Raw genomic sequence first — 14,756 nt, 5'->3', positions numbered from 1 at the left:
CTCTCGTACAGAGATCGTACGAGAACTCGGAACAGAGAAATCGCACACTACGTCGTGCCAAAATTTAAACCCCTTTTTATGCTGTAAATATTTTGTAACCCATTTGTGTCTTCATTAAAATATGTTTGTTTAAAGAATGTATTGATCATTATGGATTTACCCTTGAAAGATTTTGCAGACAGAGATGTAAAGAGGAGATCAATTCAACCAGTGGCCCTGGCAGAACCTATTGGGACAAGGTAAGCAGTTTTGTTTTACCTTGATTAATTAGTTAGAAATGTAAAATAATGTTAACGATAAGAAAAGAAAAAATAATAAGGACCAATTCTCCACAGCTAACTAAAGAATTAAAGAATTTAAACTTTAAGATAAAGCTGACAGCTTTAAAAGTGTTGAGAATTGGTTGGGATGAAAGAACAAATATGTTTTATTTCAATTTCAGAAATCTAGAAACATTGGAAAATTTGGAATTCGAAATTTGTTTTATTACAGATTTCGTATTTTGTTTTTGATTAACAAACTCAATGACTTCAAAACAAGCAATGGGAAAAAAAATTTTTTTTTACCTCCAGCGCACGAGACTGTGTATCAGAAATTCTAAAGATATGCTCATTTTAAAATTTTTTTGCAATATTACAGAGAATTGAGATATTGAATTGAATTTTATGGGTTAAGTGCAAAGAACATAATAAATCAAGGTAACACGCGAAATGTTAAAAAATTTTCCTTTGGGCGTAATATAAAATCTGAAAACTTTCAGATTTTTTTATTTTTTTTTTTAATCCTTTAAGCAAACACCCATACTCATTAAAAAAGTAACTTTTAAAAATATCTTCAATTCTGTTCTCGAAAGTTTAACATTCTAAGCAATATGAGTCCCTCCTTTAGCATCAATAGTGAACATGTCTAAAATAGTTTTATCCACACATACATAATCAAGTGTTTTTATACATTCCAGTGCAACAAGGATATTCATATTTGTTCATCTCTCTTTACTTTCAGAAGTGCACTATCAGTTGATCATATATTTCTTAGCAATTGGAGACACTATTTTGTGAAATGCAATTTATATAAAGTTTTCTGAAGCTTGAAAAACAAAATCTTACTTTGCAAAAACTGCCAGTGGTTTCAGTACTTACCTTCTGCAAACAGATGCTGCTACTTCTAGAACATTAACTTTTAGCTAACAGTATTTCTTCCTGACAATTACAAAATCAACAAAATGCTTTCAATAAAATTAGAAAATCAGAGTTTTTAAAAAAGTGAAAGATTTTATATCTATTATCCCATTATCTTATTTTTATCTTTACTATTACTTCTACGTTCGTCGCCTCCCACCAAGATGCCAATTTGTTCGCAAGTATATAACAATGGAGCTACTGAAGTTAGGAGGGAGCTTTCAGCAGCACTCATTATTTTTTACAACCTTTGCATTATTTTTCACCCAGCTTTTAGAGTTATCCAAATCGTCTTTAACCTTTAGCTAACTGTCTTTGCTTGTGTATTTAAGGCCTGAGCCAAAGCTTTTAGTTTACTTTGCCATGTAAATTGCATATCTTTAACTATTTTAGCTTACTTTAAAATTTATGTTCTCTGAGATATCCTAAGCAGTGGTTACTCTTTTTGTAATACACAAGCTGTTAAGTTGAAATTACAAAAAATGTTTTATTTTAAAGCCAGAAGAAAATTTATTTTAAACTTTTCCTGGATTCATATTTATTTCATTAGAAGGCATGAGATGAGACAATAAATCACCTGATTATCTAATAGAGCCAAAATTCAGTTTCACAGTTCTTTAGGTTTTCACAGAAATGAACTTTAGAAGATCTAATTGCATAAAGATCCACTAGATTAACTTTTACAGTGTGCTAAGAGAAACCACATTTTCATAATTTTAAATAGCTCAATAGTTAATGGAAAATTCTTCTCGTCTTTCCTTTCAGATAAAATCATTTTGTAAGGAGAGAGTGAAAACTGCTAAGTTGGAAGGAAATATTATAAGTTTTATACTGCTCTGACAGCTATATACTGCTTTAAAAAATATTAATTTTCATAAAATATTATCATCGAATCAAGGAAATCCATCACTGAATCTGAGGAAAATTAACACTGTTTTATATGATCTAAGCCAGATCAAGCATTAAAATGAGTCAATCAGATTTAGACTGGATAGATACGTTAATCAAAAAATTATTCATTAATTAAAGTAGCCAACAATTTCATATTTACAATGAAATTTATCTAAATAGTTGTACCTAAGTGATTTTGTACAACTTTCATTGCTATACTCCACTTGAAAATCATTTAATCTGACCAACTTCTCAAATTTAATTATAGTTTTTTATTTACTTACGTCACTCCTCTGGAAGATAAAATGCCACGTAACAAAGAGACTATGAAGTTTCTTAACCATGAGCTGCCTTCCTCAGTTGCATCCTCTATGAGCCCATCCTCAAGCTCCTATAAACATAAGAAAAATTTTAAAATGCAAGATTATTATTTAAAGCAAATAGTGTATCACTTGTACAGGTAAATAGTTATTAAAAAAAATATGAAGTCAAAACATAAAACCACATTATACTAGTTACTAATAGAAATGCTTATATCTTTGCTCAAGTCTCCAACAACAAATATTGAAGAATACACACTTATGTATGTTCCTTGCATTGCAGAAAAACAGTGGCACCTAGAACCACCAAACTGTAAACACACAAAGCCCTCCACCTGATCATGCACATATTAATGCTAGAATTTTGAATTCATTTTTGATTTATTTCATATTTTCTGCAAAATTTAATGAATTCTAGATTAATACACTTGGAGACTAAAAGCAGTGTGTAGCCATTCTGTAACATTTAAGATATTTATGTTTCAAATTTAATCAAAAAACTTGATGATTAAAAAAAAAATGTGTTGCCAATACCCAAAAAAATACAGTAGAAACTCGAGATACGAGTTTAATTGGTTCCAGCATTGAGCTCATATAGCGAATTTCTCATATCTAGAAACATCGTGCCGCACCCCAAAAAATTTCATTCCATCTCATCTTCAGATGACGTACCTGATGTTTTTTGGAGAAGGTCAAAGTACAGATTCTTAGCCTTGGCACAAATAATAGCTTCCGACACCAAATCGCCTTTTAAATACTTCTCGTTAATCCACATTAACATCTTCTAGCAGTTTTGGATGGCGCTTGGATGCAGCAGAAACTTCTTTTTCTTTGCAGCACCATCTGAGGCAACAATCTTCTTGGCAGGCATAGTGAAATAATTATTTTCTCAATAAAAGTAAAAAAATAATTAACTTGCAAGTGAACAAACACGTAGATCAAAGAACACTAAGCGTTGGGGAAGTCCCTGAGTAGAGCCTGATCAGAAAATGCACCATGCATACCAGCAGCCTGGCTCGTTGCTCATTTCTCGAGTCAATGCTCATATTTAGAGATTAATTTTTTGCTTATGCTTTCCTCATATCGTATACAGAGATGCTCGTATCACGGGGTTCCATCGTATTTTTATTTTCCATGTGCCATTTTGTTTCCAATCCACAAAGCATAAGACATCTTTTTTTTTTTTTTTTTTTTCCCCAAATTTAATTTGCCTATTACTGATTCACAAACTAAGCATTTTAAAAGCAAAGAATGCAGCTCTTTATGTCTGTCATTATTCATTAATAGATGGATGAAACTACATTAGCAAGACTCATTAAAAACACATTTACATTTTTTATTTTTTACAGTAACTATTTTCGATACACATTTTTTATTTTTTACAGTAACTATTTTCGGTGGTTTGCCACGGCAATAGCTAATACAGTAAATAATTTTGTACATTGGTTCAAAGTGGTACTACTGTACTGCACAGCAAATTAAAAAAAAATGGAGAAGTATTCATAAATTGATCATACAGTAATGAAATAAATAACAAAATGCAAGAATTATGGTAAAGTGGCAGTGCATTTAAAAATTTTGAATAAAAATTTTTAACCCATACAAAGTTTTTCTCAGAAGGCAAAGATACACTCTGGAAAACAATATTTATGATAGCAGCCCATTGTTAAAAAGAGAAAATTCAATTCTTGTGAACAGCAATATCCTTAAATAATATCAGAAAAAATGACAGAAAATGACTGACATAATAATAAATCATGCACAAATATTTTAATTGAAGCTAAACACTTTCAGATAGAAATTCAGCATGAAATTATAGTTAAAATATGGAATTTCTAATTTAATTATGCAATAATAAAAAAATTTACTTACTTCTATTTCAATTTCAGGAAGTTGGAAAGAAAATCTAAACAAGGATACATATTGAGCAATAGATGCAATTTCCCACCATGACTGAAGTTCTAAAAAAACAAGATTTAAAAATATATATATTAGTCAATCTATTTTTCCTCCTCATTGCAAAGAAAATATTCTTGTCAATATCGTAGAAGCACAGATACGTTTCTTGTTAAATTTTGCTTTAGCATTTAAAAGAAAATTATAGTACTATAGTACTCTTCTGTTAATGGGATGGGATTCAGAAATGTATGCATGTGTGCATGCATGGATGTATGAAAGCATATATATATATATATATATATTTAAACAAATTAAATTTAAATTTTAACAATAAGCGCCATCTATATAATTAATTTGAAGTACACACTTACTTCTCTTTAAAAACACTTTTGCAGACCCCAACGCTTATTTAGTAGGTAAGTTAGAATTAAAACTTACTATTTACTTGCTTTAAGCATTTTTAAAAATTTTTTATGCAGTATTTAAGTATTTTCTAGATATGTAATTATATTTTTAAGTATCTATTTGTTTTTTAAAAATTGTAAATTAGTTCTTTATGTTTCTTATTGGTTTATATGGATTATGTCTAGTTCTTTTTTAGTTTCTTTTTATTGATATGCATATTCGTGTCGGGGAGGTTTCTGTAGACAAGGGTTTCTAAAATAAATTAGTTTCTAGATTATTTTTTATAAAAAATTAGTTTTTTTTAAATTTAATTTTTTTAAAAAAGTTTAATTTAATACTTGACATTACTTGCTTGTTTCTCAAAAGACTTCATTAGTATTTTCCTTTTAAAACTAATTCTTAAATGCTTATTTCTAAGGGTACCACTTTATCGGTATTTCTTTTTGGACATTCTTCACTTTCTACTTTTGGTTTTGACTTTTACCCTTGCCTGCATGAATGACGAAACACGAATTGAATGATTTGGAGAGTTAGGTTTGGAGGCAACTTCCCCTTGATAAGTCTGTCTCCTGCCTGCTCAACAGTCATTCACTTATGCATTTTTTAAAAAAAATTGTATGGATTAATTTTAATTTGCTAAATTAGTGAATTTATTTTCATGGATTGGTTTTGCACTTGATTTGCTTATGCTTCTGAATTTAAATGATATTGTAGATTAGTTCGAGAATTAAATCTTTTATATGTTTACACATTTTTTTAAATATATATGTATATTTAAAAAAAAATTTTTTGGCTTTAAATTTGCTTTTTTTAATTTTGGCTTTAAATTTGCTTTTTTACTTTTATACGTGTTTGTTAACATTTAAATTTAATTTGTTTAAATTTAAATTTCATTCCTTGCAGCAATGGTGCAAAGAATTATTTAATTAAATTTGTATTTAAATTTATTTAAATTAAATTTATTTAATTAAATTCAATTTATTCTTATGAAACAATATATATATAGTTGTGTACACACACATACAATATGAATGGACATATATACATGAACATCCATACATACATACATACATACATTTCTGATTTCTGTCTTGATAACAGAAGAGTACCAAAATTATTTTCATACTTCTTATTACATTTAGAAGAAAAAGCTAAATAACTTTTTAGTTCTGTATTTAGAACAAAACTGTAATCCTTATTCTCATCGACCTTTTTTAAGTTTTGGCTTAACACATACATAATTAAAACAAAAAGTTCCAAATATCTCATTAATTTATCAAATATGACAGTTATGAAGCATATACTGATTACACATTCTAAAATATAGTGTGATCAGAGCCTGCACCAGAGCCACTGCAATCAATAAAGCTGCACATGGTAGCAAAATTTAGGAACAGCAAATTTTGAGAAGCACACAGTGAAAAAAACTTAGGAATGACAAAATTCTTAGAATTTAAGGCACTGGGCAGCAGAATTTGGTGGCAGCAAAATGTTTATTATTTAAGTAGGGACCAAGCAGAAGTGGTTAGAACAGAGACTGTATTGGGCAGCAAAGTGCCCAGACCAAGCCCTGAGTATGATGCATTTTTAGATAATTATGTACTAAAATATATTTACATATATTTACTATTAAATAACAGAATATCTATGCTGGATTAACTACTGCTTTATAGTGATAAACTTTGCATGAAAAGTGAGTCAAGTATTGAAAGTAGCACTATTCGTTGAGGAACAGTGTTGTAAGTGGTTCAAAACACTCTCTCGGGCTGTGCTCGAGAACTACATTTGATAATCCAAGGCTTTAACTGTTGAGCAAAAATGCTTTCACGATCTGAAGACAAGTCAGGAAACTGTTTTCTGCATTTTACACATTGCAGTGTTATTTTCTTTCCTCGTGCTTTTGGCAAAATAAGAGAACTGTGGCACATGAAAGCCTTAACACAAAGTTCATAAACACATATTAATTCAGCTCTGATAGATTATAGGGGGAAAATGTCACCCGGAAAAAAAAGGGACAGAAAGAAGGGCACCGGGAAAAAGGAAACAGAAAATAAGTCACCATTATTTTGCAATGGGGGGATAAGACACATTTTGAAATATCACCAAGTTGGGAGAGAAAAGTTTTATCACAACCATGACTTCAGACTAGCGGGTACTTCCTGATGATGACTGCAAGAATGTAACCAAGCTGTTGCCTGTTCGGTAGTAAAAATGGAGAGGTGTCATTATCAGGTCATCAATAAAGGCTCCCTTACAATCCATGTTGAATTATAACTTTTAAGATGTGGCTAAGTGAAATACTGACTGTTGCATAACTGAATCAGAGTTCATCTGACCATTGGTATAAAAGCAGTATTAAAACAAACTGTTGTTGATGCAATTTTAAGTCCAGTTTGTGAAAAGAATATTACTAATTTTTCCATTATTAAGCATTGCATTTTTTTTTCAATTGAATTTAGTTAAAAGCAGGAAACAACTGTTTGTATAAGAAATAAACAGAATTACAGGTAATTAAAATTTTAAGAGGTTTATTTGAAAACTATGCAAAATTTTTAAAATCTAATTAAAATGGATCCTATGCCCACATCACTTGGATTTAAACATTTAATATACAATGAACCATCTTATGGTGACCACTTCCAAAGGTGACTAGTATTTCAATAGTAGAAACTTGTACAGTACAAAGTCTGAGATCCGGACTCATCGGGACTTCGGCCATTCTGGATTTGGGATTTTTTCAGATATTAGATCATGAGTTTAAATCTAGTAAGATGGCATGTAGAAATTATAAAATTAAAAATATGAACTAATGGACTAAAGGATAACAAAATTTACTACAAAAAAAAAAAAAAAAAAAAAAGCTTGATATTTATTTGTTTACTTTATTAAACATTTTCTTCAATGTAAGTTCAAGTTACTTTTTTGTAATACAAGTGCAAGTTACTTTTACTTCAAGTTACTTTTTTTTTTTTTGTGCTGATATTTTCTTTTTAATTTTTGTAGATAGACTTTCTAATTCAGTTACAAAGTTCCATTGTTCAAGTCCTGTAATTGCTGTGTCGAGAATTCCAACTAGCTTGTCAATTGAGATTTTTTTGTTTTCAATATCCTCTCTGTCACTTTCTTCACTATTGGTAGTGGTATTTTCTGGAGCTAGAATCATACCATAGATTTCACAGTTTGTCGATTGATTGATAATTGGGGCATAGTCATCGCAATGAAAAATTTTGGTTATATCATCTTCATTCATTACCACTTCTCTATATTTCTTTAAAAAATCCATTAATTGGAAAATTTAACCTTTGGTTTGTGATATTCAAAAATCTTCACAAAAACACACCAACCGAATTCTGTCGAACCTCAGGTATGAAATGATTTTCAAAAGAATCATTCATTAACACTTGTGTCATCTGTGTTCTTTTATTTCCATGATATATAACAGGAAAGGTTTTACTTCTTTAAATACTCGAGATCGTGTGTTTTTCCCGATTACGAAAAGTTTACGCTTGCATGTTCCTGCCACATTTGCACATGCTAAAATTGTTAGCCTTGCTTTGGAATCTGTGGAAGAGTTGGAGCCTTTTCTATAGAGGTTAGCAAGGTATTTTGCAGGACATATTGGCAGAAAAGGAACGGTTTCATCAGTGTTGTAAATTCTGAGATAATGTTTAATAAGTTCAATGAATTTATCAGAAAATACTTCAGCAGCTTCAGTATCAGATGAAGCTTTTTTACCTGAAATTCTTAATCACTTATATCATTGTGATTTTTAAATTTGGTTAACCAACCTGTCGAATATGTGGACTCAGTTTTTAAGTTCATTTCTTAGTGAAATATTTTAGCTTGTGCCATTACTTCACTTTTAGCATAATGAATAATGCTTCTGTTATTCGTTACTAGCGGGGTGTTGGAATCCAAAAAAATTCAAAAAGTTTCTGTTTCTTGTGTCATATACAGTTGACTTCCCAGTGCCATATTCTTCACATAATTTTGAGACAGATATACCTTTACCTATTTTTTGGAACAATTCCACGTTTATGTTTAATGGACATCGAAACACGCTTTTGCTTTGTAGATCCTGTTGCAGCTCTGGAATTAGAAACTCTTTTTGACATGATCAAAAGTTGAAACTTTTAATTTTCATCAACATGCTGTAATTAAAAACAGCCTGCAAAAAAATAGTTAAGTTCAATCAAATCAGAAAGTTAAGGAACAGCACAATCTGCTATATTGGCTGAAATTCCTTGGAATCAGTAAAGTATAATTTTAGCTTAGCTTAATAGTGTCCGCTCTACATTACTGGCTATGTATGATGAGATTGGGGATGAAAGACAAGTTGTTCCGCTTATTTTATCTTACTTCTATCGCGCACTGAGACAATTAAGCCTAATTGTACTAGTTATTTATTATACTTATATCTATTTCCTCCACATGCGTAAGGCTTATCTGAATCCTGAATTAATAAATTCCCACATATACTTAAGGCTTATTATCGAGGAGTGGCGCTAAATATCTTACCGTCTGATGCAATCTGGGCGGATCCATAATTCTGCTACCAAGCGCCTCCCCAAGTTTTAAATTTTTGCCGCCCCTAAATTTTGGATCCCAGTGCTTTTGCTAAATTCCAAAAATATTTTCCTCTTTTAATTATGTTGCTCGGCACTTCTCTAAATTCCAAAAATTTTATCTTCCCAAAATTCTGCTGCCCAGTGCAGCCATATAAGCTCTGGCACTGGTTCTGGGTTTATGTGAAAAACAAATCAGCTATTCTTCATTCAAATAGCACTAAATGCAATCTTTTGGTCTACGAGTATCATTAATAAAATCTATTTTTAGCATATGGAAAGAAATTGTTGTTCAGTTTTTCCTTGTCAATATTTCTTAGCGCATTTAAAATAGATCTGTAATCACTGCCAAACAGAATGTCAACATAATAGGTTACCATAAGCTTTGTACGAATATAAAAAAAAAATTGTTTGGGCATCGCTGCATGAGTCATTAATCAAGTTGTCATGTATTGATAAACATGCGGTGATGAAAGCAAAATATAATAAATAATTATTCGCGAGGTTGGCATCAGGGATATAAAATATTATTAGGTGTAAAATCAATGAAGTTTCTATCTAAAATATTTCGGTTTGAGATGTATGCCAGGCAGATTCGCAGCTACGGAGCCAATTTATTGATCCCACAAATTTATGTAAATCATTGTTTCTTCAATAACGAGGTATTTATTTAGTATCGAAGAGAAATTGGGACTCTCCGCGTTTTATCTACGGGAGAAAAAGTCAAATGTACATGCGTAAAGCATTTTTAAAAAAAAGTTGTTGGCGGTTTTGAGGTCCGGATTTTAGATCATTTCAAATCTCGGACTTTGTACTGTACTGAGTATTACCTCTAATACAACGACCTCCACCAAAGACCAAAATAAATTAGAAATGTGAATGGTCATCATAGAGAGGATTTAATATATTTTACAAACATTTGTAATGTATTTTACGAGAATTAATTTAAAAAATTCAACATATAATTAACCCTCTTATTGCGACCACTTCCAAAAGTGACCAACAAGCATTTCCAAAAGTATTAATTAACACTTGCACTAAACATCATCTCTCTAAGACGATCACCTCCACAGAAGGGGTCTGTTTCTGGAACAGGGCAAAACAAATCTATTTAAGAACAAGTAAGGGTGAATATATGATTTTTTCTGAAGCATCTTGGAAAAACTTCCTTTAAAAAAAAAAAAAAAAAAAAGACTTAAATAACCTGCCGTTTGCTTTCCTCCCTCAAGAAAACCCACATAGCCCAGCCATTAAATGAGAATTTGGTTGCTTTTCCTCTCATCTCCGAATGGCAATATTACTTGGCGAGATTTTTTTCTAGTTCCTTATTTGCCAGAGCCCTCCTTTCCTTATTTTCCAGTCTCCTTCTTTCCATTTAGTTCCCCCCCTCAGTGCCTTCTCTTCCCCCCCCCATCACTCTGACTGACAAGTGAAAAGGTGCATAGCCGTGGCACATTCAACTGTATACAAAGAAAACAGATCAAGAGAATAGTATGTACAGTCAAAAGTCGTTAATCCAGATGCCCATAATCCAGAATGATCTATAATCCGGACCTCCAAGCTACAAATTTCTGCGCATGCGCGTAATACCTTTGCACATGCGCTTAATATGTTTACGCATGCGCGTTTAATGTATAACGGAGGGTATAAGCTAGGCTAAAATTATCTAATTATCTATTTCAGTTTATGTTGCAGATTGTGTTGTTCCTTAATCTACGAATTGGATCCGGCTTATTATTTTTTGCAGACTGTTAGAGCAATTTTATAAAAGTAAGTTTGAACTTTCGATTATGTCAAAAAGAATTTCCAATTCTGGAGCTGCCAAAGGATATCTACAAAGCGAAAGCACGTTTCGATGTCCATCAAATAAAAAGTGGAATTGCTGCAAAAAATGGATAAAGGCACATCCTTTGTTTCTGTAACCATTCCGAAATCTGTTTATCAATTTCACGCTGCTCTGCGGGGGAGGGGAACGTCGTGGCGCACAATGAACTGGAAGTTGATCTGTCAGCACTATCCTTATCTTCAGGGCAGATGTTTTTATTTTATTCGGCTTATAATTCATTACTAAATGTAGTATTTCATCTCGATCAGGGGCGTAGCTGGGGCAAGGGGGGGGGCATCTGTCCCCGGGTGCAGAATCCAAAAGGCACCAAACTGATGTTACGACATTTTAGAAATAAATATTTTCCATCCTTGGCAAGCAGTAGGGGGCGCAAAATCTTCAGTTGTCAATGGGCGCTGAAAACCCTAGCTATGACTCTGATCTCGATGTACTCTGTCTTTGATATGATTTAAATCAAATTCATTATAAATATCACAAATACACATCAAATAGTTTTCTGGTTCCAATTTTCTAATTTCGACTATGTGTAATGTATGCTGTATGCATGCGCGCGTTGAAAGAAATGTTTAATAAAGTAAACAAATAAATATTAAGCTTTTTTTTTTTTTTTTTTTTTTTTTTTTTTGTAAATTTTGATACCCTTTAGATCATAATTGTTCTTTATTTCATAAATAATGTTTTCATATTTTTAATTTTATAATTTCTTAGCAGATTTAAACTGATGATCTATAATCCGGAATCACTGAAGTCCCAACAAGTCCGGATTAAAGACTTTTTGACTGTATAATATTTACTGTTATAAATCTCAACGTTTTCTTCTAAACTTGATCGACTAGAGACAATGTCAAGATCACATACCACAAAGCATGATTCATTTCAGTACATCACCATTCTAAAAGCTGCAATTCAAGCATCAAACTGATCATAAATTCCAAAAGCAAAACAGAAGGAAAAATAAGGGGAAATTTCTCATTAAGAGAGAAGTATTTCAGTTTCAGTTCTGTTGTTGCTGCGAAAAAAGAAACAAGAATGTGAAAAGGTGGTCCTTTTCAATTTTTGCAGTGCATTCTAAAAAATAATCTCAATAAAGTTCTACATATTGCATTGTTGTAAGTGCTGTTAGTTGTGAGAAGAGTTTTCTAAAAAAATTGTTTAATGTGAATTTAAAAATTATGAATATTTATTTTGCAAGAAAGTCATCTTTTTATAAATGTTGGAATCAAAGTTTTTCTTTAAAAAAATATTTAATTTAAATTCCCTATAAATGTTCCCATTTTTTTAATTATTTATTTGTATAGCAAGAGGGGGGGCAAATTCAAGGACCATCTCCAGTGGCAAAATAAGGGGCTGCCTCAGGCGGTAAAAGCTCTAGCTATGCCACTGTATACACATTGCATCTAGTTATGCTGACATGCCCAAGAAAAAAAAATAGTATAACATTTGAAGAAAATTTAAATTTATAGTGGCTCAGAGTACAAATTGGACACTTACTTAAATTTAATAAAAAAAAGTTTCAACTTAAATAATTTAAATAAAATGAGAAATAGTCTTTATAAGCAACACTCAAATACATATCGATCTACCATAAACAAGAGAAAGTTAGCCACAACTAGTTTTTAACTTTGTTTTTTAACTTATAGAGTTGAAACTTGCCTCAATAAAAGTTGGACAACTTTTGTGTGTGTGTGTGTGTGTTTGTGTGATTTTTCTAACTTAAAATGCAAGATTTTTTTATAAGCTTCCTGTTGTCAGTATCGAAAAACTGGTTTTTGCTGGCTACTTTCTGTTCTAAAGATTAAGACTGAAAAAGCAATTTGAACAAATGCCATTGAAAATTTATGAGCATGTAATAAAGTATTTTAAACTTCACATCTACAGATCAGACATTTGATGCAATGTACATCATTCAAACATTATAAAATTTTTCACTTTTGATATCAAGTCTTAGTTTTACACATAACATTTACAAAATTCGTGACCTATTTATACAATATTAATGTAGATAATAACAGACAACTCATCCCGCAAACAGACAATCGATAACTGAGACCAAGGAGTGTAATATTAAAGTTGTATTTTCTCTTCATTGAGGTCTTTGCTTTCAGAAAAATTATTACATAACTTAGCAAAAATACAGCATCTAACTATTTAAACTAATAGTGAGTGACTAATTATTATGCTTTCAGAGAATCAAAAATTTTAATGCAAATAGAATATGGGATATAGATTTTCATTTATTTGAAAGATTAAATGTACATTAGTTTTTATTACATTATACTAGGATTTCAATTATTATGAATTCACTAAATTTTTGTTCTTTATATTACATAGCTATCAGCCAACTCTTACATATTTACAATATACATTAATTCTAAGTAGATTAACTCCAAAATTATATTTGTTTATACAATTTCCTTCCTAATATAATTCTATTTACATAATTTCCTTCCTTATTTTATACATATTATTTCTCATGCCATACTCTAAACAAAAATTGTAATATATGAGACATACTACAATGTCTAAAAGAATTCCAATGAGTTCCATAAAATTTAAAGATATATTTAAATTTTTACAGCCTGTATATCTCTAAAGGAAGCCTATTTAATCCAAAAGAAGATAGTAAATTATCCATTGTGAATTAAATATCTTCTAAAGCTTTTTTTTTTTTTTTTAAATATCACGCTTTTTTTCTGCTTAGACGGGCAGACAAGATCAGAATTTTACGTTTTATGAAATAAGAACTTTAAATCAGCTTATTCGTTAAACATCAAATACCAATTTTTGGTAAGCAAAACAAAAACAAAGTACCTTCTCTCATCTGAGTTGGATCACTTTCTTTCGCCGGCAATTCGGAATTCATTGTTAACTTAAGAAATTGGCATATAAGTAATCAGTGAACTAAAAGCTAACAAAAATCTTTGGCAACTTCACAGTGTATAAGCATTATAAATAAATAAATATTCTCTCAAATATCACTACAGTTACTTAATTAACTCATTTCTAACACAAACAATACAGCGTGATTAACTAACCCTTTCTCTCATTAGCATAAAAGCACATGGTCACAGTTAGAGCTTAGTGCTTTGTATAAATAAAGTTTGGGATAAGGTTCGGAGAACAGCCTTGGTTGCGCCAATTTGGCTCCTTTAAGGATATGGGCGACATTGTCAATATCCTCCTGCTTGTCATAAAAAGTCCGCGATAGGCGGCTGTAATAATCCTTGAGTTCCTCAAGTTTTAGCTCCTTGTGGAGCTGTCTATTCCTAACGTACCAGGGGGCATTGCAAATTTGTCTAATTGCCCCATTCTGTGCTGCTTGCAGTCTTTTTCTAAGTGATTTACAAGAGTATCCCCATACCGGGCAGGCATAACTCAGAATGGGGCGTAACATAGAGTTGTAAATGAGCAACTTGTTATCTATAGATAGAACGCTTTTTCGAACAATTAAGGGGAAGAATGAAGCTTTACTAGCTCGAAACTTCTTGATAATATTTGTAATGTGTGGGTTCCATGTAAGAGATTTAGTGAGGATCACCCCAAGATAAGGGACCTGCTTGACCGAGGGGATGCTTTCTCCATACATCTGCAGGCAGACTGGAAATTTCTTTTTTGTTGTAAACAATATAGCATATGTTTTCTCAACATTAAC

The 14,756-nt window shown here is 31.2% G+C and overlaps 1 protein-coding gene across 1 annotated transcript in view; it reads right to left on the bottom strand.

Annotated features, from left to right (window-relative positions):
• Positions 1 to 14,162, bottom strand: part of LOC118189323 (uncharacterized) — a 104,504-nt gene extending 90,342 nt beyond the window's left edge. The window contains exons 1-3 of the mRNA XM_085811428.1: positions 13,916 to 14,162; positions 4,262 to 4,350; positions 2,354 to 2,460 (exon numbers count right to left, since the gene is read on the bottom strand). Of these exons, the coding sequence (XP_085667554.1) occupies positions 2,354 to 2,460; positions 4,262 to 4,350; positions 13,916 to 13,967 (248 nt within the window). The 5' untranslated portion in view covers positions 13,968 to 14,162. The remainder of the gene's footprint in view (positions 1 to 2,353; positions 2,461 to 4,261; positions 4,351 to 13,915) is intronic.
• Between the last annotated feature and the right edge of the window lie 594 nt (positions 14,163 to 14,756).

Source organism: Stegodyphus dumicola, chromosome 2 (genome assembly GCF_044657685.1).
Source record: "Stegodyphus dumicola isolate Sdum_Otavi_A_Nest chromosome 2, ASM4465768v1".
NCBI classification, from domain to species: Eukaryota; Metazoa; Arthropoda; class Arachnida; order Araneae; family Eresidae; genus Stegodyphus; species Stegodyphus dumicola.
Note: the sequence above shows the minus strand (reverse complement) of the source record. Positions and strands in the feature narration are given on the sequence as shown.